Source organism: Agelaius tricolor, unplaced genomic scaffold (genome assembly GCF_023055355.1).
Source record: "Agelaius tricolor isolate 1412-34295 unplaced genomic scaffold, bAgeTri1.0.p SCAF_6, whole genome shotgun sequence".
In the NCBI taxonomy this organism is placed as follows: Eukaryota; Metazoa; Chordata; class Aves; order Passeriformes; family Icteridae; genus Agelaius; species Agelaius tricolor.
The window spans coordinates 13,923,986-13,950,410 of NW_027269266.1; the positions used below are offsets into that span (position 1 = coordinate 13,923,986).

The 26,425-nt window shown below is 37.0% G+C and overlaps 1 protein-coding gene across 4 annotated transcripts in view; it reads left to right on the plus strand.

The window, feature by feature from the left end:
- ODAD2 (outer dynein arm docking complex subunit 2) overlaps positions 1 to 20,289 on the plus strand; it is a 70,002-nt gene extending 49,713 nt beyond the window's left edge. For all 4 annotated transcript variants that reach the window (XM_071428755.1, XM_071428758.1, XM_071428757.1 and 1 more), the window contains one exon: positions 19,818 to 20,289. In XM_071428755.1, coding sequence (XP_071284856.1) covers positions 19,818 to 19,931 — 114 coding nt within the window. In that variant the 3' untranslated portion in view covers positions 19,932 to 20,289. The remainder of the gene's footprint in view (positions 1 to 19,817) is intronic.
- Positions 20,290 to 26,425: the final 6,136 nt, after the last annotated feature.

The window sequence follows — 26,425 nt, forward strand, 5'->3', positions numbered from 1 at the left end:
AGTGATCATGTACAGTTGTATTAATGTCTCAGCCTCTATAGTTGTGACTGGATTGCCTAATTCCAGGTGTTCTTCAGCACATGTTCACGTGCTTTGTTCACATACAAAGAATGTGTGATGCTTCAGGGAAACATTTAGCCTGTGTGAATGACACAGTTGCTGAGTACTTTAACAGTTGGTCAGAGACTCTCAAAGCATTAGATTTTCTGACCATTCCCTATTCAATGTCTATATACATGTTTTTGTCCAGGAAACCAGTAATAAAATTATAAACAGAAAATAATTCCAATCAGAGTGTTGTATTTCACATTTTGCTACTGCTTCAAACATTATTTGCAAATCACAAAACAACAGTGAGAGAGAACCAGTGTTGGATATTTTCACCTTTTTGGAACTGCACTCAAAATACATTCAATTTTGTCAAGTGAGTCTAAATGATAAAAATCTTGGAAAGTCACTGGAGTATGTCAGCTGCCATGTGAAATTCTGAGGGGACAAACAGGGATTTTGGAGGAAGTTTAGAAAGGCAGTTTATGAAGTTATTCTTTTATGTTCAGTTCCACAATCGATGTTATGGACTGGGAATGGAACAATGGTTATGACCTGTGACAGGTGAACAAATGCTTTCTTTCTACCAAACACCAGAGGTCAGATGAATAAATGCTTTCTTTCTACCAAACACCAGAACATATTTCCTCTTTCTCAAGTAAAAATTCATGGCTGTGCTGGAAAATAGATTTTTCATTTTCAATGATGCAGTAACATCAGTGCAGTAACAATGCAGTAACATGCATTTGCATTTTTAAAGATGACATGTGGGACAGTAGACAGTAAGAGAAATTGATAGACATCAGAGTAAGGAACGGGTACCAATTTGAATTCAAGATTGGAGACAACCATCCAGAAACCAAGGAAGAAGAGAAATCTGGTGAGGGTTTGGCAGTTTACAGCTGAGATAAGCAGGAATATCAGGCAACATTCTTTATACTTGGAGTCTGTGACCATGAGAAAAGAGAAGAGAGGAGAGGAGAGGAGAGGAGAGGAGAGGAGAGGAGAGGAGAGGAGAGGAGAGGAGAGGAGAGGAGAGGAGAGGAGAGGAGAGGAGAGGAGAGGAGAGGAGAGGAGAGGAGAGGAGAGAGAGAAAAGAGAAATAGGAAAGTTCACAGGCAACAGAAAACAGCACCAAGCCATCACCACTGTTTCCATTCACAGAAACAGCAGAACATTTCCCTTAAAGCTATTGCAGAGAAACAATGATGTCCACCTATATTTGCCTGCTGCTGAAACTTTAGAGCATTCATGAAAAACAAGTCTAACTGTGAGCTAAAGAGTACAGGTTTGTTACAAGGGAGGCCCTTGTAAGACAAATTGTAAAAAGACTGAGGAGGAAATGGGAGACTATGGAAGTGCAGTTACTTTAGCAGTGAAAAGATGAGTGTAAACGTGTTTTAAAGGAAGAAGTAAAGTCAGAAGATGCCAAAAAGTATTTAAATAATTTTCCTACAGACCATGTCAAGATAATACAGTGCTACAGTCACTCTTTTTCTTGCTGATGTTGGCAAGCTCTAGATTTGGATTGTTTCTGAAGTAAGTTAGTGAGGATGGGGATCTAATAGGACAGGCACCCATGATACTGCTCATACTATACCTTCTAAAAGACTTCAGGTATTAAAAAAATTCAAAGTATATACACATGAAAAACATGTTGCTGATTATTCCTGGTCGTTCTTCCTTCACAAATGAAGGAAGGTGAAAGATAATCTCTCATGGAAGTTAATTTCTGCTATTGCAGAAGTTAATTTCTGACTTTGTAAGTGATATAAAGGATTTGGTTTTGTGGATGATGGTGATGATGGTGATGATGATGATGATGATGATTTCTGTGTAATAAAGGCCTAGGAAGTTTGAATGCCTTCATCATCTACAGAGTTGAGTCCAGTCTTTTATTATGATGCTAATGAGATTCTGAGAAGTCTCTGAGGAGATTATTAAAGCAATGAAAAAAGTAAGAACAAGAGAAATAAGCAGCCAAAGTCAGGCTGTGGAAGAACAAAATTAATCAAATTAGTAATTCATCTTAACTTTAAATGTTTACACAGTGCACATGCCAAACTGAAATAGTCATCCCAATTCGTATAATAGTCAAGGAAGAAGAATAGTTTTTTTAATGTTTCATCTCTTTTAATTTGGACATTTATGCAAAGATAAGGCACCTTGGTTTCTACAGGCAATATTTTCTGGTCTCCTTTGGCTGTAATGACAGTGCAGGTTCAAAGGTTAGAGCTGCACATCTATGCTGTAGGTATCTATGTTTAATGGGGTGAATCCCATCCAAGGCAGTGGAGAACTTTTAAAAATGAGCATACAGTTCACTTCATTATTAGATAGGAATGACAGAATTCTGAATAATAGTGCAATAAGAAAGAGCTATTAAAAATATTAATTTTTCTTTTCCTAGAAGAATACAGATGAGTTGAATTTATATGCTATGATGGTGATGAAACTCAATCTTCCCAGCCGTAACTGAAGCACACACTGAGTATGATCTAATAATGCCAGATGTTTTAAATTAGTGGATCTAACTAACTTGAATCCAAGGATTTTGAAAGAGATTTTTGGAGTATTAAGGATGGATTCCTTTCATCTAATTTTGGCCACTTTTAGGTATGGAGTTTAAAGTAGTCTAAACTAAGACACCTTCTGTAGGCAATGGAAAGAGAGAGACACCTGCAGACTTATCCTAGCTGAAAATAGATGCCCAAGATATCTGCAAGAAGTAGACTCATGAAAGTGCCTAATTTTCTCCACTGAATGTAGGAAGAACCTAGGTGACTAGCTCAGACTAAACAGCCAGGTTTCAGACAGCTGAATTTAAATTAATATCCTCCTTGATGTTGATTTTCAGCAAGCTTGTGGTACAGGGGAAGTTGCAGGGCTGGAAGAGAGGTAATATGCCAATATTTAAAAAGGTCAAATAAGATTATAGTCTGGTAAACTGGACACTATTCTCATGTGACATACTTGTAGGTCCATACATTATAATACTGGAAGGATCGTTTTAATGACTGAGTCTGACTAGCCTTGCTCATGCAAACCAGAGACATTGCTTCATTTTTTTCTGTTTGGAATAGAGTATATCTTTTAGAAAAACACTGACTCTTTACTTAAAAAATTCCAGCAATGGAAAATCCACCAGAGACATCATAACTTGTTCCAGTAGTTAAATACCTTCCCCATAAAAACATTTGCACCTTATTTGTAGCCTAAGGTTTGTCTAGCTTTATCTTATGCAATTATGCATGATACTTTTGCTTAGTAAACTGACAAGCCCTACATAACTTCTGTTCTCACATACATTCTTATTGAAAAAAAATTAAATTCTTGTCTCATTGTCATATTTTTAATTAGTTAGGCAAGTGTAATCGCTGATGAAATTTCTGTCTTTTTAATTCTTTAGCTATATTTGTGTGTCAGTTCTGAATTTTTTATTTTTGAACTTCCTTTTTGGACTGAATTGCAACATACTTCAGGACAAAATTCCGTATTCCAGTAATATCTGTATGAATACTTAAATCAGGTAAAATAACTTCCCTGTTTCTATGTAAGCTCTGTTTGAACATCAGAGATTTTCATTATTCTCTTTGGCCACAGTATTGCCCTCAAAGTTTGTTATTGGCCAATTTTCTACTTTGATTTTTGTGTCTTTCTGGAAATGGATCCGCAGGTTAAACCTTTGCATGCTTATAAGGTTGGCCTTCATGCACAGGAGTAAAAAATCACCAGTGAATTTAGACAATGTGATATAAGATGATTTTTTTTTTCAGATGATTTAATCAGATTTAATTTTTGTCAAAATACTTTGTAAATGTCAAAAGACTTAGGTCTCATTTTTGAAAGAATAATTCACAATTCAAAAGCAGCCACAAAACGTGTTCAAGCTTTTTATTGTTTTAGAAAGGAAGATATTCAGAGACAAACACAATGACCCTTTTTGTAATGCCTTTAAAACAAAATGTTGCCTTTCCTGAGGACTGCAGCTTTGGCAGAGGTAAGATTCCTTAGAAAACTGAAGGAGTTTACTGGCTGAGAAAGTGGTAAATACTTTTGAATTACAGAGACATAAGTTTATTAAGGTCTGTGAAAAGAATACCAGTGGCTTTGATTGTAAAGGGTGAAGCTAAAAAATGCCTGTTCTGCCTGCCAATGAAATTCTACCTTTACAGGTACCCAAGCAGATGGTACATAAATATTTTAAAACATTTAAGATCTTAAAAACATTTAAGATTTTAAAACATTTAAGATCTCTTCCCACTAAGGTGATTTCCAGTATCTTATATGAGGATCCCTTGATATTTTGACTTTAAATTTCTCTTGAATTCTGAAATAGTTAGCTAACAAATAGTAAAGTTACCAATTTTTTTATTTATGCATTTTTTTCTGTGTACTGGGATGATGCTTAAAGGCACTGATCACAGATAAGGGGTTCACTTTGCTAGGGAGTGATGTGTACCTTCATGAGAAGAAGATGACTCCAGAAAATTTTCAATTTAAATGTAACACACAATAAGGTGGAGGTGAACAAACAGATGGGACTGCTAGAAAAACTATTTAAAATATTTATATGTTCATATTTGATAGTTTAAGCAAACCAGGATACATTTTTTTAACTGCTAATTCATAACTGCAACTCAGTCATCTTAACTAAAATATAAATAACTAATAATGACTGTAAACTTTTTGTAAAAATCTAGAACCGCTGGAGAGTAGCCAGTCACCCAGACTTTAAGGCACTCACACCATATGGGATCCATAACTGGTGCTGTTGTCAGGTTTTTGCATGTGTGTGCTTGTGCTGAAGGCTACATGAAGTCTAAGTAAATTAGTCTCTGTTCAGCTTTGCATTGTTCTGAGTAGCTTTTATTTTCCAAATTAATTGAATGATATATTTCTGTGCTGCACTATGAAAAAGTCCATTTTCTCCTGTTCTTGTTCCATTGTACATACAGAACTAATTATTTTTGGGCTAGAGGAACCATTAACCTAATGATTAAGGTACATACCTGAAATGCAGATGATCAGAGGTTTCATTCGTGTTCTGATATTTTTTATTGTTGAAAGTCTATCCAACCTACCCATGCATAGAACTGATCTTTAGCCTTACTCTGTGGTTTATGCTATTATTTGCCCAACATGGAATTGCTCTGTTTTCTTATATTACAAAATACTAGTGGATACCTTCTGGAATATCAGTTGTGGTAGCTTATAACAACATCACCAGGAATGCTGAAAAGTAAATTTCAACTGATTGGTACAGTGAAGTGGGCACAGAAGACACTCATGCCCTAAGAATGTGACTTGATTTGTATAATCATACATTTTAATTTTTTTTTAAATTGGTCTTTTTATCAGGGTACAGCCTCAAGAAATGCATTGGAGGGGAGGTGGGAAGAGCACAGATGTGTTAAGCTTGGGTTTGTTGGTAGGTTGGTTTTGGTTTATTTGGCAAAGAAGGCATAACAGCCATAATGTATTTTCTGAATCCTGTGTGGAGTTAATAGGAGGTATTTGTGCTTTTTGAGTTCAGTTCTTAGTGGCAGAAATGTTAGACTCTTCTATTCCCTTGTAATATTCCAAGATATGAAACCAGTTTGTTTTACCACTGTTTCTGAAAGTTATTGTGAAATGTAGATTTCATATTTGGAAGGTTTTTATAATGACTGTGTTAAAAAATACAGCTTCTGTAATTTATTGTGCAGAGCTTCCAGAAAACTGGTCATTGTTTGCTAAAGTCATAAATCCCTACAAGAAGTTTTGGCTAACTGTTTTGCGTTCAAAGGCTTGCATAAGACCATCTTTGTGAAATAAATAGATGTAAATTACAAAACATGGAAGACAATTACTAGTAATTTCTACTGAAAGCATTCTAAAACCAACCTTTTGTCACATACTATATTTATTTGGAGTATAGAAAATGAAGTGGAAAAGCACTGGCACGCACTTCTTTAGGAGAATTTGGCAACAGGTTTGCTTGTTTTCTTGTGGGGGCCTTTGGTGAGAACATTAAATTCACAATATGGAGTTTTACATTATAAAGCAAGGTTTAATATATCTTCATAAATCAATCCAAAATATTTCATGTGATATCTATGCAATAGTACTATTGGGGTATAGTAGTATGTATTTTCAATTTACATATTTGTGTTGTAATTTTGCCTTTAGAAAAACCCCCTTTGTAAGTGCAATGGTTTGCTCTGCTCAGGCTCCACAGTTCAGGCTGGAGATACGGCGCATCTGGCACATGCTCCAAGCTGATGCCTGTTGCTTTTTACAACAGTTGTTACAGTTCTTGGACATCAAGAAAGAGGGCACTAGATTCCAAAATTTCTGCATGTCTGTTGTCTACCAAAAATATGCTAAATCCCTTTGCCAACAAATGTATTGATCACATCACATCACATCACACTTAAATTTTGGATATAAGAGATTCCATAAACTAAGTCATATACTATCATGTTTTATTCCATTTCAGAAGGATTAATGTAAATTTACAGTGTTACACCAGTTTCCATTGTGTTGGCAACTGCCAGGTTGCTTTAAACATTTTGCTTACAGTTTCAGCTCCAGGAAGCAGGAGCCAGTAGCTGTTCTACCTTCATAATAAGCAAAATGTCACCATTCATAAAGTAAGGGTACTTTTAGGTAAAACATTTTACTTTTGCACCATTGACAAAGGTAATGAAGTTTGGCTTTAGTATAGATTAAGCCTCAGACTTTAGATTACTTTTTCAAAATTTCATATTACTGAAGTTTATGATATGTAGCAAGTGTTCTGTTAAAATCTGGCTGATTGTGGATGGGAAAAAACAGCAGCCTAAGGGAGATCAGCTTATTTTTGCCCAAACTCTGTGCTTCAGGAGATCTCTAATTTTGTAACATTTGGATAACAAACCTAGAGGCTGGCATAAAGCTCCTCTTGGCACATTTTAAACATCTTTTAGTCTTATAAAAAGAAGCTTGTCCCACTAAGCTGTACATTTGTTGGAGCTGTTTAACAGTAGCTGTGCCCTGCAGCTCTTTTAGTGATAAATGAGCCATTTCAAATAAGGGCAATTGCAGCCAACTGTGCAGAAGGAATCATTAAAAAAAATTTAAATAGACATTTTTGAAGCTTAAAAATGCACAAACAAAGTATGTTAAATCAAAATATATGCTGCTCCTTTTAATGGAAAAGATTGCTACTGGCTAAGTCTGCCAGTTTCAATAGGTGTGCCAAAAAGCCAAGGAATCTGGCAGAATCTGCAGATAGCAGTTCCATCTTTCATCTATATTTCTTTTCTGTATTTATCTTGCTTTAGAAAATGCAGAGAATGTCTTTTCCTTCTGACTTGGCGCTATTTCCAAACCACAGAAATACACAGAGCAGCTTCTTGCAATTGTTTAGCTCCCTGCACTAGTCTTATCCTTGTGACTGTGTGAATCATTTCTTTCTAATTTGGCAATAATAAGAAAGAAGAGCATTAAAATATTTTTATTTTTATGGAATAGTATCTTAGCTGAACTGTCAGATATAAAATTAGTTTTCTTAATTAAGAGATACTGGGTTTAATGTGTAAGGACAGAATGCCAGGTAATTATTTTTGACATTCAGCTGATCAAAAATAGTTTCCTTGTATGTAAGGAGCTATTCAAAGAATCTGAACATAAAAAATACCAAGAAAAAAGTTCTTCCTGTAGAATCAATCACTCAGTTCAGTTTGGCTTCAAGCCCTAGTCATTGTAATCTCTCTTATATCACCATTGCAAAGCACATTCTCTGGTATCTTTTAAGTGATAAGGCACAACTTACTGATACCCCTTTCAAGGGAAAGATGCTAAGGAAAAGCCCGTTTGCAGTATTATGGGATGGACTCTAGTGTTAATGTTCCTGGTCAGTGTTCTGTACTTTGGCATCAATTCTGAAGAACTGACAAGGCTGCCAGGCAGCATGAGCCTGATGAGAATTCTGTCCTGACTTGAGTGAGGGCAGGGACTGGATATAAATTGCTGATGCAATTATGCTCATTTTACAATCAATTGCATATGAAAGCTAAAATGTATCTTCTCCTGGACTATAAGTGAAGGTTCATATGATTTCATTTCATTGAAATTTTTATTTTAATTAATTTTTCTTTTATCTCCAAGGGTAATTATTGGCTGTATTTATCAGCTGCTAGTCAGTGCAGAATTTCTTGGCGTGCCATGGTTTATGATAATTCTTCATCTCTGGAAGCTTTGAAGAAAAAAATGCAATGTTAAAGTGAGAGAATATTATTAGCCAGTAACACTTTTTAATTACTGTAAGAGTCTGATACACTGCAAATTACATGTTACCTTTGGATTTAGGAGAGCTGTAAAGCTAGATAGAAGGTGCCTTTAGGCTGATTCTACTCATTGCATTTGTATTGAAGGTATAGATAAAAATAATAAAACTTTTCCATTACATAGGATTGAGAAAGCAGCAACTCATAAACGTGCTTCCATACTGCTGTACAGGTATAACAGTTCCAAATACTAGGATAAGATACATAATTAGGACTCTGTGGAAATAGAGAAAAGTTTAAAATATCAAGAAGGTCTTTAGAACACCTAAAATCAAATCTGTGCAATCTGCACAAATGCAACATTCATTAGACTGGATTAGCACCTTCTCAGAATTCCAGAGAGACATAATTGCTGGACTCTAGAGGCATTATAGGCTAAGGGAGTGTGTATATATTGAAAAAAAGTCCGTCTTTGGCACTGGATTTGCTGAATATTCGTGGTATAGAGGATATTTTATCAGTCTTTTGCTTCTCAAAGAATTTTGTCTTTCCATCAGTTGATTGCTCTACTGGTGTGCAATAATCCTGTTGCTGTTTGGAAAGGTGGAATTGACCATGCTTGGATTTTAAGAAAGCGTTGAGCAGCACTCTTCACCAAAAACTATTAAAGAAGTTAAAATGTGATGTGATGAGAAGGCAGAGTCCTAGGGAGGATAAATAACTGTTTAAAACTCAGGAATCAAAGTTTAGAAATTGAGATGAAGTTTTGGAGCCAAAGGATCTTCATAAACGGTAATAAATGGAAGGGTAGTAAATGGTGATGTCACAAACTGCTGACAATACAGTTCTCTGTGAGAAGTGCAGACAGAAACAATTGCAAACTGCACTTCACAGTGCAGAATAGAGGTCAAGTGTCCTGTGCAAATACATCACAGCTCAGTGCTAAGTTTTCCCCTTTCATGGATTTACTACACTGAACAGTTTTGCTCACTGCACGTGCTGCAGATAGTGCCAGTAATTATTGGTTAGGATTGAAAAGATGTCCAAATGTTTGGGTGACACAATAAAGTCCTTGCAAACAATTTGGACAGAAAAAAATTCAGTGTAAGATACAGTTAGGGACACCATGAAGCCCTGACTGTGTTTCTTACTGAGCAGGCTGTTTCTGTTAATTTTTCTGCTCTTGGTCTCATAATCAAGAATCCTCATGAAATTTGCAGTTACATGTAGGTGTTATTTATCCTTAAATTTTTGTTGACATCCTGGAGTGTGGGGGGAGAAACTGATAGTCTGTTTAATTCTTCTGCATCAGAAATGCATATGAGGGAATTGTATTTTGAGAAACCACTCTTTCACAAAATTTACAATATTCTGCATAAAGATACTTCTGTTCAGAGAAGGATGTTAAGTTCCTTAAATGTCTTCATGAGTCAAAGCCATGATGTGCTGTTGAAATGAAAAAGTAGCCTGTTTGAGTGGGGAGCTGATGAAGTAGAGAGCACATTCCCTGTGTGGGAGCAGTGCTTTCTCTTAAATCATCTTCCACATACTGCTTTTATTAGGTGGCAGCATGCCTCAAACATACTCACCCAAGAATGCCCACCACGTGGTCAGTAATATTCTTGTGCTTGCAGTAGTGTTGTGAAATAATGCCTTGGGTAGCTGGTTAGCTCCAACCATTTCATCCTACCTGAGAGACAAAGGAACCACCACACCAGCTTTAAATCATGATTCTTTTAACCTTTTGTAGCAACATTCAGGTAGAGGGTTCACATGAATTTTTTTTTCTCCTGTGTTAAAGCACAGAGTTGCATGGTTTTAGAAAATTAATTTTCACATCTTCCCCCGCATGCTTTAACCAGCTTTAGCAGAGCTTTTATGCATGTGGTACAACCTCCACTTGCCCAAGCACAACTATAACTTTCTTTTTATAGAACTAAAAGAGCTCAAGCAAATGAATAAGCCAAAAACATTTCCAAAACCTGAAGCTTGGAATTGAAGTTGAGAAGTTAATGAAAAAATTGTGGAATGGGCTTTTGTTCTAATCAGAGAAAAGCTTTAAATTTAACTTTTATTGATTGATTTTTCATTTCCTACTTCATAGTTACATCTTTAGAGAGGGAAGGGAGCAGATCAAGGTCTCTAGTATTGCTGACATATAAAAGTCAGACTGGTATTATTGCTTGCTTGTTTGCATGTAACATAGTATTTTTAAAAGTCTCTAATCTCACAAAGCTTCCAAAAGTGAGCAGCCATTCAAGCACCTTGTGGCCAGAGTCCTTGAGTGGCTTTGGAGAGATGTTTTGCTTATTTTTGAAAAACTATATAACTCCCCTCTAAAGAACTGTATGCAAATCACAAATATTTTGGTTGAATATGGCCTGATTGGAGTGCTAATTCAAGCAACTCCCTTTTTTTCAACCACCAAAAAACCAAAGCATTTATCTGTCAAAATAAGTGTACATGGTAATATTTTCCTCTATCCAGACTTTTTAGAAGCACACAAATTTCCAGCACTTGTAAATATATTTTATGACAACTGACCAAACTGTTCATAAAAAATTTGCATTTATTATAGAAAGATGACTCCTTAGTATAAAATAACTTGGTTTTCTCTAATAGCAAAAAAAAGCAGTTTGAGAATCTTGAGAAATAAATGGTACCATACACTTAGTTTTCTGATATTAAGAAAATGTAGACTTACTAATATGAATGAACATGTGGACTATACATGTACCCTTGTCCGTGAACAGCTCCAGATCTTTTCTTGCTTCGTCACATTCAGTTTCATATTTGTATGAATAGAGCTGATCTGTGTTCATACCATCTATACATTTATTTATCTTGTGTTCTAATTCAACATTTTCTAGTACATTTACTAGTCTAAAATCAGATTGTATGTTGAACAGTACCACTCATCTTCCAGTTTATGTAAATGTATGCACTGTTGCAACCCCCACATCTTAAAACATAAGACTATAGAACAGTCTTCTTGTGTGTGTGCCACAAAAAACCCAGCTTTAAAATATGCTGGCTACTTATTTCAAACAAATGCTATTGTACAAATTCACAGGGAGAACCTCCTGCTTTTATCCCCAGATTTTGATATGTAAGGTTTACTAGCAAAAGCACCTCACTGGTTTTGATTATAATGATCCTATGTAGGAAGAGAGACCAACCCTTAGAGCATTGGACCTAAAGCTATATAACTTTAGAGATCAAAATCAGTACTTTCAATGGAATACAGAAGAGAGTTTGAAGTCAGTTCACTCATACCAGTAGATCTAATATACTTTTAAAATATTGTTACAGGCAGATTATGTTCTCAGATCCCTATTCTCAGGATAAGATGCACTTGAGAGAAACATTGCAAAATTTGTCAAAAGTCAGGAAACTATAGTGCCCCTTTAATGCAATTCAGTGGTGTTTTGAAAGATGGAATAGTTAAGAGTGCATTTCAGGAATATCAGACAAACTAAAGGGAAAAAAGCCACATCATGTTTTCAGGGCATTGTTGAGAAATCAGGCAGAATTCTTCAGAATGTCAGGGTTAAAGGACAGCTTAAACCTCATTTTTTTCCTCTGACTTGCTGCTGATAGTTCATTTGCAACTGCCCCTGATTAACTTTCATATAATTTTCATGTGATTACTAGAGCTAGACAAAATTATAGTATTCATATCCATAGTAATGTTAAAAATATTGAAACAAAACTGAATTAGCAATTCTTTCTCCATTTCCTATCATACCTCCTCAATAATGTTTAAGAAGGAAAGGAAAGGTAAAAGTCATGCTCCTGCAAAATGAAAAGGAAAGCAAAGAGTGAAAAAGCAGGTAAGTATAGAAAAGGAGCAGGAAATACAAAAAAGAAAGATTGGTCACGCTTGCAATAATACAAAGGAAGGATAGTCCACAACATGTTACTGAGCCAAAGTAAACTATGAAAGGGACATTCATGACACAAGTTTACAGTTTTGAATGTCCATGCCATATAATAAGTAAGCAGGTTTAAGATTTATTAATCTTAATAAATTTTGAAATGTCACTCTATTGAAATCACAAAAAAAGTTCTGTATTCTCTCTATGCCACCAAAAGCCTTTCATATGTTAATCTTCTTTTGAAAACTACAATGAAATAAAAATAAAATACAGAAAGTGGTTCAAATAAAAATATGCTGTGAGACCTGGGATTCATCACTTTTGGATTATCAAATCTGCCTATTGTTTTTTATGGGATGAATTTCATATCCTGTAAGACTTTTTGTACATTGGAATGTTCATGATGATTGAATTCTTTCTTAATATTGCACCAAACGTCTTGCAGCTGAATGGAGATTCAAGCTGTCTGCCTTTAAGGTCTCCAATTAGTTCCATATAATTGTACCTTTTAAACAAAGATTAGAAATAACTTTGATTACTAGTTTTATTTAGCTACTTCACCTTTGCATGATATTTTTATAGGCAGTTAGATTTACACCTGAAATAGTTGTAAATATTCCTCTGAAATCCTGTAAGTATCAAATTGAGATGGGAAAACCTTTAAACTTAGAGTATTTTTACATTATTTGCAAATTTGCAGTTTTTAAACTATTCTACATTTCACCATTTGACATTTTGTTGCTTTTCTCCTTGTCAGTAATATTCACAGTTCTCTGCCCATTTATTGTGTCTTTGCAGAGAAGGAGGGCATCTTTCTCTAAATAACTATATAAGAAAAAGACAGTAAAATAGATGAGGTGAAGAGAGAGCTGTAGAGTGCATTCATAGCTTGTAGCTGTATAAACATTTGCCAATATGTGTGGGTGTACCATATTATAATTCCCTTTAGGCATATAGGTTTTATGTATGTCTCCAAAGTAATGCAATGCAACATTTAACCTTATTGGAGAATATGACAACTATATTCCTGTTTTGTATGTTATTATTGTGTGGGCAAGAGATTTCTTTTCAAGAGTGCTGTTCCCATTCAGATATTGAAGAAATATGACCCTTGTCCTCGATGCCTTTTACTTTAATTGTAACAAAGGAGGGAACTAAACAAAATAGACAAAAATGGACAGAGAGCAGGTAGGAAAAATGGGAAAACGGAAAAATGTATCCAGAAGGATTTTAATCTTCAAATCTGTCATGGTGTAAAATGAGTTGTAGCTCACTGAAACTGTTTATCCTAATGAAATAGTAAACATCTCATGGTAAAGTACCAGTAATCGCATGTTCAGAATATCTCACTGAAACTATCAAGCCCTACTTTTCTTTTCCCCTCATTTCCTGGCATTTTGTGGGATTCATCTTGCCAACAGTCATTTTGTCCCAGGCAATCACATAAGAAAGGACAAGGACAAATCACCTGCCAAGGACAAATCACCTGTCTTAAGTCCTGAGGCAGGTGAAAGCGCACAAAAAACTGCAGGCAAGTCTGTTCTCATCCTAACTTGGAGTCCTGCACCTCTTTGCAGGAAGTGCACAGTTTTTCCAGCTCCTGTACTCTTTCTGAGGGAGGATAGGGAGGATGAAAAAAAGAGTTCCTGGCCAGCCTGCTGGCTGCCATCATGTTCAGGTGTACCTCAGCCCAAGCTGCATCCTTTGGACTTCCTGATACCCCCCAGACATTCTTGAGTGATTCCCTAAAGTTGCCATTTTCCTGTGGCTGCCAGAATGGAGATTTGTTTCATGGGAGAGAGAAAAGACAGAAATAGGACAAGAAAGGAAAAGAAGCCAGGTGTAATCTTCCCAGGATTTCTCCCACCCCAACCAGAGAGCTTCAGTTTTACCTCTTGATGTTCAGAAAGGGTGAAGAAGGATGCAACAGGTGTTGCTCTGACTTTAGTCCCATTGAGGAGAGACCCTGTGCAAGGGGGAGGCAGCACAGTGTCAGCCTTGCTCATTTTTTGCCTTCATTGGAATTTCTTGGTACTGGATTTTTTACAGCTGCTAGCTCAGAGTGTTCCCTGCTGCATGGGACTTCAGTTTGAAATCTTTTTTCTTTGTGCCACCTGAGGAAAAAACCTAACAAACAAGCAAAACACCCCAGAACTTACATGAGCATCTTCTTCTTAAGAATCTGAGTATGGTAGATATTGTCTTATCCTTTTGTTCAGCTGAAAAGGAAAATCAGGAAATTGGCCTGAATTTTAGTTTAGAAACAGTGACTTAGCTTAACCTTCATTATGCTTTGATTGTGGAATATGTTTTATTATTTATAATTTAATTTTATGAGAAGAATTTTCATAGGAATATGTGTAACATAATACTCTAACTAGGTGCTTTAATATTTTCCAGTGTGCACTATGGTGTTGAAAGTTAGAAAATGCTGGCTGGATCTAGACTGATACTTTCTTGGATAAGCCTCTACCATATGCTTTTATTTAAAGTATTTTTTTTTTCTTTTAGGTTAGATTTATAAAAAACATGTGAAAAATGTCCTTTTTTTAAAAAAGAAGTGTTACGCAATTAGAAAATCACAGTGCTAGAAATTTTGCATCCTTCAGGAAATGTTGCATGTAAAAGAAGTCAGATACTAAATCTAAATTAAAAAAAAAAAAAAGGCAAGTTCTGCCACCAACTGGAAATGCTATGTCAATCTACAAGATGTTGTACTGAAGTGTATGTCTTTAGTTCCAGGAATTTTAAGCTCTATGTGAACTCGGACTGGCTTCCCAGTATAGATATGAATCTTGTTGAAGGAGTTTATCCATATTTCCTTCTGATTAGAAAAAATTAAATAAGATTTGTTTTACAGGGCAGAAAATCTAAAGAAGCCAGGACAAAAAGGGCATAAAGTATTTTTTATATAGTTATTCTATATTCATCATTTTCAGCCATGTTCACAGGACTCTGGGGTATTGAATAGGCTGATCTTATTATCTGTTTTGTGTGAGCAGGGGAGCCTCTTTCCAACAGTCTTGTTCTGCACTTTCCATTGTTTTATAAAACTTGTTGTGGACACATCACATGACTAACCCCTTATTTAAAGAATATTCCATGCCAACCTCTATACTTCCTGCAAACATGACACCCTATGCTTTCTGCTTCCCCTCTCTGAGTCTGGAAGCTGCAGTGACTGTGGCTGAAGGAAAGTGAGTAATTCTAAGTTATTGTAACCAGTACATGGAGACCATCTGAGATTTTGTCAGATTTAGGGTTTGTTGGTACAATACTTACCTCTGCTTTTTCTGCTTTAAAGTCCCCTTGGGCTACTTCTTTTGTGGAGGTGAAAAAATCTAGAAAGACATAATTGTTTGCAGTGATACAGGCTAGAGACTGAAAGGCTGAGGAGCATGGAGATTTACTGAAAAGGGTATGGAGATTTTGCAGACAACAAGCAGAACATTAGCCAGCAATGTGTCCTGACAGCAAAGTCACAACTCTGGACTGACAGCAGGAGCACAGCCAGTAGGTTGAGGGAAGAGATTGTTCCCTTTAGCACTCATTAGATCACACCTAGAATTCTGCACGCAGCTTTGGCCTTCAATGTAGGGAAGATATGGATAAACCGTAATAGGTTCAGCAGAGGACCAGCAGGATGGTCAGAACCTGAAGCACTGCTCTGTGAGGAGAACCTAAGGAAACTGGGCTTTTTCAGCCTGGAGAAGAGAGAGCTTTAAATGGTCTCAATAGCAGCCTTGCAGTTGCTATGGGGAGTTCAGTCATCAAAAAGATGGAGCAAGGCTTTTCACAGTGATGCATGGCAAGAGGATGAGCAACAATAAACATAAACTAAATCAAGAGTAAATAGGCACAGGGAAAACCTTTTTCTCCACCAGGACAGTCAAACATTGCAATAGGTTGCCAAAGATGTTGTGCCATCTCTATTCTTGAAGTTTTTCAAGATCAGACTTAAAAACTTTGGGCAACCCAGACAAACCTCATATCTGACTCTGCTTTGAGCATGACCCTAGGCTAGAGATCTCCTGAGAGCCTCTCTTTTCTGAATAACTCTGTGATTGTGTTGTCATAATACAGTATCACAATTCTGGGGTAGTAATAGCTAAACTTTAATTGTTCTGAATATTTAAATGATTTGGCTGTGCATCACTTTTGGAATCCAGAAATGCTACATATGCCCTGTACGTTCTCCAAACAGCTTGTATTTGTGCTTATTTACTGGTATGACGTGCAAACTGTGCAAAAATATTGGACTCTAGCCTTGGAATATAGATACCTGCCAACAGAAAATGAAGGCTACATGGTGCTGCAAATGCTTTCTCTGTCTATGGAAAGTGCCTTTTATGTGCCAGAAAGAAGCATTTATACTACATGCTTTTTTTACTGCTTCTCACATCTGTTAACATTTACATGTGTCAGAAAACAATACCTGAACAGTAAAGGGAAGGGATACATGAAGTTCAAGGGTATTATATCAAGAAAAATGGCATGTCATATTGCATATAGTACATTGGAATAAAAGAAAAGGAAAAAGGAAAAAGATTTCTTGGACTTGTCAAATATACCTAATACGTGGGTGTAGTTTGTATATACTGTCTATGAATGCATTTCCATACCTGAATTGAATGACCCAAATTGCCAGAAAATGGAACTGAACCCATGAAAGGGTCAAGGAGTGATAATCAGGAGGTGAAAGAATTATAAACGTCTTGGTTTATTAAAAAAAGAATAAATTTTATTTCATGAAAGGCAGGATTTATATAAAAATCTTCAAAGTTGGGTTCCTAAATACGGAATTACCTACTTCTGTTGAAATATTTTGCATTTTTGATAATCTTCTCTTCAGCTGTCTTTTTGTTAGTACAAAAAGAGTAGGTTAACTGACAAATGTTGCTGTATATCCACAGTCCTTAGAGGCAGCTACTGTATTGGGCAGTGTTTCCAAGAATAGTGCTTTGAAGTCTCACAGAGAAAATCCTGAGACACAGTGTAGTACTGGATTTTGTATGACGTGGCAGTTCTTGCAGATGTTACCACTGGCAAGTGGTTTAGAAGAGCAGCAAATTAGAGAGAAACTGATCTGTGATTCCCTGAACACAGAAGGAAAAAATCAGTATTTGATACCTTTGTAAAAACTGGTGTTTGCATTGGTTACATATGTACCACTAGTTCTTTAGGCATCTGTTTGGGTCTTTTGTACCAGTTTCATGCAGGGTTCTGTTCTTTGATGCCTCACCCTATTTTCCAATATGCACTTACAGAAGGAGCATGAATCCTCCTCTACAGCTATTGTCATTGCTAAATATTGAGTTCTTTGTGGAAAGTGACAGAAAATACCTATTCTCCCATGTCTTTTGAGTCTAGAAAGAAATGATGGCTAAAATAAGTGACAATTAACCTTGAATTTAATCCTACCTAACGTGTAGTCATAATAAAGGCAAAGGTCAATTTTTGTTTTTTCCTATGTTCCTACTAGATAGTGTATCTCTAAAACACTATTTTTGATGAACATCTGCTCTTGCACATGGATACAAGTCTTATCTGAAATTATTCTGGATGTTAGAGTTCCACACTCACTACACTGAAAAAGCCTTGCATTAGATCTGTGAAGATGCAATGAATAATCACATAAGGCATATGGTTTCCTTGCCCCCAAATTTAAAACCTAGAGCTTTACCAAAACCACCATATGAACAGCATGTGCATACATATTTTTGGGTTTGAGTCAGGGATATGAAGGATCTATAGCAGTTTTCTTCTCTTAGTTGCAAAGAAAGTTGCGAGGCACCTGAAGAATCAAGTGGTAATTTAAGCTGATGAGAAATCAGCTCTTGACAAATGGCAGAGAAGAAAGATCTTCATCCAGCAGTGTTTCTGAAGGAAAAAATAGAAGTTAGGCATTTGATAAGCTTGCATTCTGCTCTTTGTGCTTTGTAGAGCTGCTTTATTGTTACAGGCAGACCTGTGGTCTCCTTAGTCTTACTTCCACTTGAAGTCTGTGGTGAACCTTCCACTGACTTCTCTGGTTGCTCCCCCTGGCCCAGGTTTTGCACACAAATAAAGTATAGAAACATTTCTTCTCATGTCACTTTAACTCTGGTCTATCCTTTCAGAAGAGTTCATATTTTAAGAGTCCTACCTAGCTACTTGGACCTAGATATCTGATTACAGGAATGGAAATTTTAAGAGGAAGGATTCCTAGGAAAATATTACAATTGATGCTTAATTGATAATAATAATACTGTTTCTGACATAATTCAAGGCTATCACAGGCAGTCTTACATGTTGCATGTAGAGGTCAAAGGGTGAAAGGCAACTGGAAAGATGCTTGTTTTGTACATTTGGCTAACACAAATACTTCCTCAAGTACAAAATGCTTTGATCTCTCTAAGTAAATGCCATATGTGTGCAGCTGTGGCCCATGTCTCACGACTGCTGGAAGGTTAGGAAAAGGTAGCATATGAATTTGATGTCTGCATTCAATTTATGCTTTTATATTTAGCAGTTCATAATTTTGTGTAATATTTTAGCTGTATGAAAAATATGCACCAGAGTTGAGTGATAACAGATTTCTCTGTGGTTTAACTCAACATTGTTTGGGTGAATACAGATTCCTAAGTATTGCAGACTGAAAATACAGGTTTTAATTAGAGCTGTCTGAGCTTCAAAATACCTGAACTCACATTAAGCCTGGCAAATTTTCAGAAATCTGGGGGTTGCGTGGAGCTGATTTAAGCTAAGCAAGAGTCTTCTCTTTTCCAACTATATTGTATTTGCAGTTGCATCACTGACTTGCAACACACTGAAGTGAGATCACAACCCATTATTAATGTTTTTCTGATATGTAAAAATGTTTTATGACCAAGGCCTGTCTTGTGTCATACTCATGTTAAACAGTACCTTACTCCCAGGGAATTTCCAGTGAAAAATTTGAATGACTTCCAGAGTAGAGGATCTACTATACGTGACTGAAAAGCTGAATCAACTCCAAAAGTTTGGTGCCTTTCTCGAGCTTTTGTTTTTCCCTTTTACATGCAAATGTGTAAGACTGATATGCCCAGATCTATATCCTTCAACATGTTTAACATGAGTAGTTTGCTGTGACAATAAAGAAACCTATTGCAGTCAATGGGACATAAGGGTCCATCACATGAATCCAGTTTCATGATCAAGACCAAAAAGAAAAAAAAAAAGCAGCATGGCTTTGTCTTTTAAAAGTATTGAACATGTACAATTATATATATGGTATACTTTGGAGGGAAAATTGTGACTCACGTGACTCACATAAAGCATGTGCAATTTCTCCTTACAATAGCAAAAATACAATTCACAACCAATAGAATGACATAGTGCAATGACCAGAAAAAATGACATTAAAATATCAATTCACAAGTACAAATATGGTAAAATATAATGCATTGCACTTTTATGTGGATGTTAATAGATATATGCATACAGAAGTATACATGTAGTAGATACAGGCATATGTATAATCCAGTGTTGTTAATATGATTGTCAGTATTTTATTTATCAGGTGTGTTGGTTAATTAATGCAATTGTTCTAGGTATGATTTGAATGTTACTGAAACAGAAGCACACTGATTTGTTTTTTCCTCCTCTGTGTTTTTGCTAGCTCCTACTGGCCATGGTAGGCTCTACAGATGACACTCTGCAGGAGGCAGCAGCTGGTTGCATAGCAAACATTCGCAGATTGGCTCTGGCAACAGAAAAAGCAAAATATGGCTGATGCTTCAGCAGCTTTTACCAACACACTTGTTTAGCAATTCAGCTACATTTAAATACACAACTACTCCTTCTAGCATCTGTATTTCATAGTAGAGCTCATCTATTTGAAGATAATTTAATAAAAACAAATCTGTGGAAACTTATGTTTGATTTTACATTACTGGATTGTCACCCCTAGGTTTGATAAAACACTCATACCTAATTTGATGTGTCTTTTAGCATTACATCCATCCAAAGGCCATCAGTTATGATATGTCAAAGACATTTTCTACAATTGATATGCTTTTATTTTCATTCATTGTAGCTATACATGGTTTTGCTTATCTGTGACATTACAATAAATTTTGCTTCTCTCTGTGTGTGGTTGTGCAGCAATTTATGAATTTCTTGAACAATTCCCTGCATTATAATCTTGTCCAGTCATCCTCTCATTATGCTTTTGCATGTTTGATCAGTTGTGACTCACAGGAGAGCAGAAAGCAAATACATGAATCTCACATCTGGCATTATATAAAGGCTGCAAACAGCTGTCGCAATAGACATCACTCCATCACTCTTTCCCATTTCTACCAACATCAAACAAAATACTGCTTAATTTTATAAGTAGCTGGTGAAATGTGTTATAATTAACACATTTAACTCAGCTCTAAATAAAAAGTCAGATTTTAGATTTACATTTGCACATTATCTTTTTGTGGTTTTTAATTTTTAAACTGAAGACAACATTGTATTGATGTAGTTACTTTATTTCTGTATAAATTATGTTCAGAATTACACTTGCTTTCAAAAATGCACAGAAATTATTATTATTGATACTATAAATTATAGACCCACTGTACATACCATGCTAAACAAGTAATGCTAGGGCTTTTCTGTGAGAGCAGTAATGTCTTAATTACAACCACAGACGGCAGACAAAAATGAACAAAAGCAAATATTTAAATGACTTGCGTTTGTCAAGGACTCACCTCTGAATTATTTTTTTACTTCCCTTAATAATTAATAATATCCTTGGTTTACATGCATTTTGTAATTTCATTCTTTTCCTCCAACTAGCATGACTTCTCAAGGCAACTAACTTTCTTGCTGACAGAAGCTTCAGCTTGAGGAAGACATAATGCCAATCCACCTGTTTATTAGTGTTTTCTCAGAAGCAGACATGAAGACTCATTTAAAATATAATTTTGGAAGACTTGCACAGTTCTGAAAAAGGAAAATTACACTGGGCCCTTAGGGAAGGTGTAGAGGCTATTTTAAAGGAAGCCAGCTATGGACAGATGCTGAAGCAGTGTGGAAATCAAAATGTCAATCCAAGTAGTATTTTTTGATCAGTGCAAACACCAACATAGTCACAGGGTTCATCACAAGCTCCATCAGCATCCAGTGACCACGTAAATGCTATTTTAGGCTTTTTCGAGCTCTGCCCCACAGGCCTGGTATGTTATTTTGACTAAACGTGTCTATATTATTATACTGATGTCACAGCTGTAGTAGTATCATATGCTTCATTGCTATACCCAAAAATACTTCTAAAATAAATGCTAATTGCCAAATTCATTTGAAAGAGAAGAGGCTTGATTTTATTTTTGTCTCTTCTGTGAGAGGAGCTGTGGATACAAATAGTTTATCACAGTCTCACTTATGAATAACACGTAAAATGGTAGCTTATTTTTCTAACTGTTGAAGGGCAAAAAACTCCCCGAAAATAACTCTTGTCCTTAGCTTGACCTCTCAAGGCACACTTGACTGTTTAGCATGGATTTCAAATGGAGTAAGTTCTAAAGCAAGCTTAATTTTATGATACAGGTGTCAGGGCAATAAATGTCACGTTTCTGACAATGAAATGGCCTCAGTTTGCCATTCTCACTCACACTGGTAGCCCTTATGCCTCTGAGTAGTTAATCTGAAACCTTTATTTAAAACCTCAGACAGTTAATCCCAGACTTAAGATAACTTACTTGTGCTGTTTTCTTTTCCTTTACCATGCCTGAAGTTTTTAAGTTCTGTACAAGAATTGTTGAAATCGATACAGATCACTACACAGGCAAAGAACTAGTATTTGAAAAATACATCTCTTTTGGCCAAAATTGGTAGATTCCATGTAATTAATATAAAGAGATTTAGTTGTTGGAAAATGAATAAATGAATGTGATCCCTGGCCCCTGTGAGTGATGCAGTACAGCGTGTACATTTGAAAAGCTTCCACTTTGTCCACAAATCTGAGTTTCACAGTGCTGCAGCCCTCTGAAAAGGGATCCTCACAAAGCTGGGTGCCCCATGCTGCTCACACAGCCCTCCAACCCTCCTGGCAGTGCCCACCAGCCTATTCAAGCCCTGGCACCAACCCAAGGCACTGCCACCACCCAGGCCCAGCACTCCCAGTGTGGATGGATACCCAGGCACCAGCCAGCTCCCACCCCCTGGCTCCTGTGCTTGGGAGGGAAATGCCTTCACTCCTTCCTCTTTCCACCAGCTGCTGCTTCTTGTCCATGTAAACCTGTAGCCTCTTAGGAAATATGGTTATACTGCATACGGGGCTCAGTATTATTTTCAACTCAGAGCAATTTGATGTACAAATTATTTTAGTTGCAAAAATGTAGTGATTTAGAAGGGGGAGTCAGGCTTTGTCCTGTTCCTTTGACATCATCTGCTCAGTCTACTCCCTCCTTGTTTTCTCTATGTGATTCCTACACTTTCTCAGTTTTGTAATATGTCTTTTTTTCCAGTTTATTTACATTGATGATACCATCAGCAGGGAGTATCCAACACTTTTCACAGCTTCAGGAGCCAGGTCCCAGCTCTGCACAGCACCATGCTCCAACTGGCAGTCACAACACTAGGCCTGCTCTTCACCAGCTCATTGTCAGCTTTGTTCCTCAGTTACACTAAAATGTCAAAAACCATGGAATCCAAGTAAGAAAAGTAAGAAAAGTTATCATGAGAAAGTGTTGTTTTGAGTATGGAAATACTAGAGTTGATGAGAAAAAAAGCAAGAGAAGAAATCTTTCACATTTATGCAATTATTTCTGGAACCTTATAGGCCCACTACATCTTTCAGTCTACACATCTGTCAGCAGCAAGATAGCTTTTCTTCTACCATTCCATGACTTCATGATTTATTGCTTGGTGACAGATAACCATTATCAATAATTTAATTGTCCCAGGATGTTCAAACTACACATTTGAATCTGGGATTTATGTTCATTTCCTTTTAGTGTTCATGCTAATGACAAGTGCATGTGCTCTGACACATGATATTGTCTCCAAGTTGTAAGAGAAATATAAACTTCACGGCCTGGGTGCAAGGAATCTGTGATGTATTAGGGGCTTTGTTATTCTGCTCCATCACCAAAACTTTCCTTTGGAAAGTAAATGAGCTTGAGACTCACAGGGCTGTCTCAAGATTTGACTCAGTAATATGCTTTAGGCTAACTGATCACTTTGAAAGCATGGTACCTCTTTCATTCCATGTCTCCTAAAATGAGTTGAGTGAGCTGCTCACGCTGGGGGTCAGATGTGAATTATCCCAGGAGGCTGAACTAGATAATATGTTAGTTTAAGAATTTCGTCTCATAATAAATTAAATGGTTGTACCTTGCACATTTCCACCAAAATAATCTTTGTTTTATACATGACAGCAGGATGACTGCGATGGAAACATGTAATGTGTTTCTTCAGCAATGGAATTCAAGTTTCCATGCAGACTGTTAGCAGAGCTTATTTCCAGAGTCAGACGCTGACTACTCCCCAACTGCAAATTGTGGTTTGCCTCTTCTTTAGCCACTTAAACTTTGCCACCCAATGCTCAGGATCCAGAACAACAGAAGGAGGCACTGCTGTATCTTGGCCACTCTAATTCAGACAATCTAATTGTGACTGTTCAGTGACCTGGTACAGGCCAGGACCAGCGTGTTTCAGCCATAGCCATTGCAGTGGTAAGTTACATTGCACCATTTCTAAAGGAATCAATTTTGCCACTTACTGTTCTCTCCCTCGCTTAAACAGTGATATTCCTCAGTGTTTAATATCCTGCTGCTTTGGCTATTGAAAGCAGCCAAGAGTCACCCATTTTCATGAACCTTTTCCTTGAGTGCAATTTTCATTGTAACTTGTGCTTTGCTTAGTTATCAGTTCAGTAATACAACTTTCTGGCAAGTATTTCCATGGACAACATCACTATGGCTTGTATTTATCTTCTTGACTTGTTTTTGTGTTATCTGCCAGACCCCTTTCAGTTGGCAAGTTCCTTTCTCTTTTCCAGTTGTTGTCATTGGCAAGTTATGTGTTTTTATCCTGGTTTACATAGAGCACAGGACCCTTCAGTTGCTTGATCTTTTACAACTGCAACCAATTCTACTTTAAACACAAATATTTGCCTTCTGAAGGGCTCATCAATGCCCGTAAGGAAGTGTTGACTTTGGCTTCCATACAATGTGATGTGACCTAGTCCTGCCACTTCTGTAGTTCTGCAGTGACACAAAGCCATCTTCACTAGTTTCACAAGTTTTCTTCCATCATTTGAGAATCCTGACATGGTGACAAGATAGTACTTGGCCAGTTAAAACCTTTGCCTCTTGTTACTTTGACTGTGTATTGGAAAAGGACCATAAGAATGTTATTGTACTAATGCTGAACCATGAAACAAGAGGTTGAAAACCAGCAGTTTTCAGTCAACTCCCCATTGCACCAGGATCCTGAATGCCTTTAAAGCTGCCTTTAAAATTCTTCACTAGGTGAGAAATGGCTGAGAAGCTTTTGAGGATCCAGATTGTTCCTTGTGATTGGTAGTGGTGGTAAGTTTTTGTCCAGCCATGCTGTGTAACACCCCACTTCTGCAAGGGCTTAGTGAAGGCAGGAAAGCAAAGCTCAGTACCTGTGCTCCAGTGGCTACATCTGGCAGCAGAGTTTTCCTTCAATGGCTGAGCCTTGAACCATGCCTTCTAATATCCAGATTAAGTAGCTAGAGATTTGTGTCCTGCTTCTGGAAAAAAAAAAAAAAAAAGAGGCTTTAATAAAAATGGTAATTAAAAAATACAGATGCTGATAAAATTAAAAACATATGGATATGGAGTTGAAATGATTTAGTGCTGAAAAATGTTGGTTGATTCAGTAGTAGTTAAACTTCCAAATAACTTGTCTTGAACAAGCAAATAGTTATAAGTATTTGGCTATGTGTCTTTTTGAAAAAAAGTGAACACAGATCATGTTGCTGGTTCCCTCTACCACTAACTGGTAAAGGCTGCACTATAAAATTAGTGCAGTAAACCACTCATCTTTCCAGTTGCCACATTCTCTGCCCCAGTTGACAGCCTTTTGGGGCCTCCTTGGCTCCTCAGCAGAAAGCACCAAGTGCAGTTCTGTTGCTCTAATGAAAACATAACAACAACGTCTGGGAAGCCATAGAATGATGCAATAACCGTGCAGCTCTGCTTCCTTTAATGTGATGAAGCTTGCATATTTGCCTGGCTCCAGAGTTTTACTCTTGCCAGTATTGTACTGTAAAGAGACTTGGCAGAACACGTTCAAAGGCTGTTCGTGGTTTTTCACTCAGCATTAAAACTTCCAATGACGGAAGGGTGGGGGAACACATATTGGGACAAACAGACACTCAAAAAGTCAAAAAGAAAGAGGAGAAGGAGGCTGGTGGTAGATGGTCAGCAGTTATGAAAACATTGGGTATGGGACTGGGGTTGATTAGGGCCGAGCTGAGACCCACTGGAGGACAACATCATGTATTGAACCACTGGGTCTGCTCTGCCCGCTTTCCAGGAGGTGATCAGCCCAAAAGAAAAACAGCTCCTAATGTTCAGAGAGAAGAGATCAGCATTGCTTCATTCTCACAACCAAAGTCGTGCTGTCCTTGATAAACTGCTCAGTCACCATGGGTGCAGTAGTCAGAGGCTCTAGGATTGCCCTCTTTTTGTCCTGGGTTTGCTCAGTATAGGGAAAATCTCTGCCACCAAGGCTGCCGGTCTTGCTCTGCAGACCTTCATTGAACTCATTTATGGCTGACTGGTTTTTTTAACAGCACCATTTGGAAAGCAGACTACCTAGTCCTTACCCCTGCATGAGGTTAGGCAGGAAAATATTCAAAGTGAAGCTGGAGCAACTCTTGGGGAGAACTATTCCATACGCACTTGCAGATGAGGGGCAAAATATGTTCAGAAAGAGAAGTTTTGGTCAGATTGATGCCTCCTTCCAACCCGTCCCACAACTGTCTGTGGTGGGGTGTCATGTAAAAGGAAAAATATTTGGAAAAGCGGACATCTGTGGGCCAGCCTTGGTATGCTTCCCAGAATGTAATGACTAGGTGAATGTTTTTCAGCGCAGCAACTAAGGAGTGTAGGTGACTGCCAAGCGCTGGATCTGATGTGGCGTGAAGAGGTACAAAACAAAGAGGAGTGATTTGTCTGAAGAAAGTGAGGTTTAATTATTTCCAAAATCAGCATTAAAAAACAAAGAGGAATGATTTGTCTGAAGAAACTGAGGCCTAAT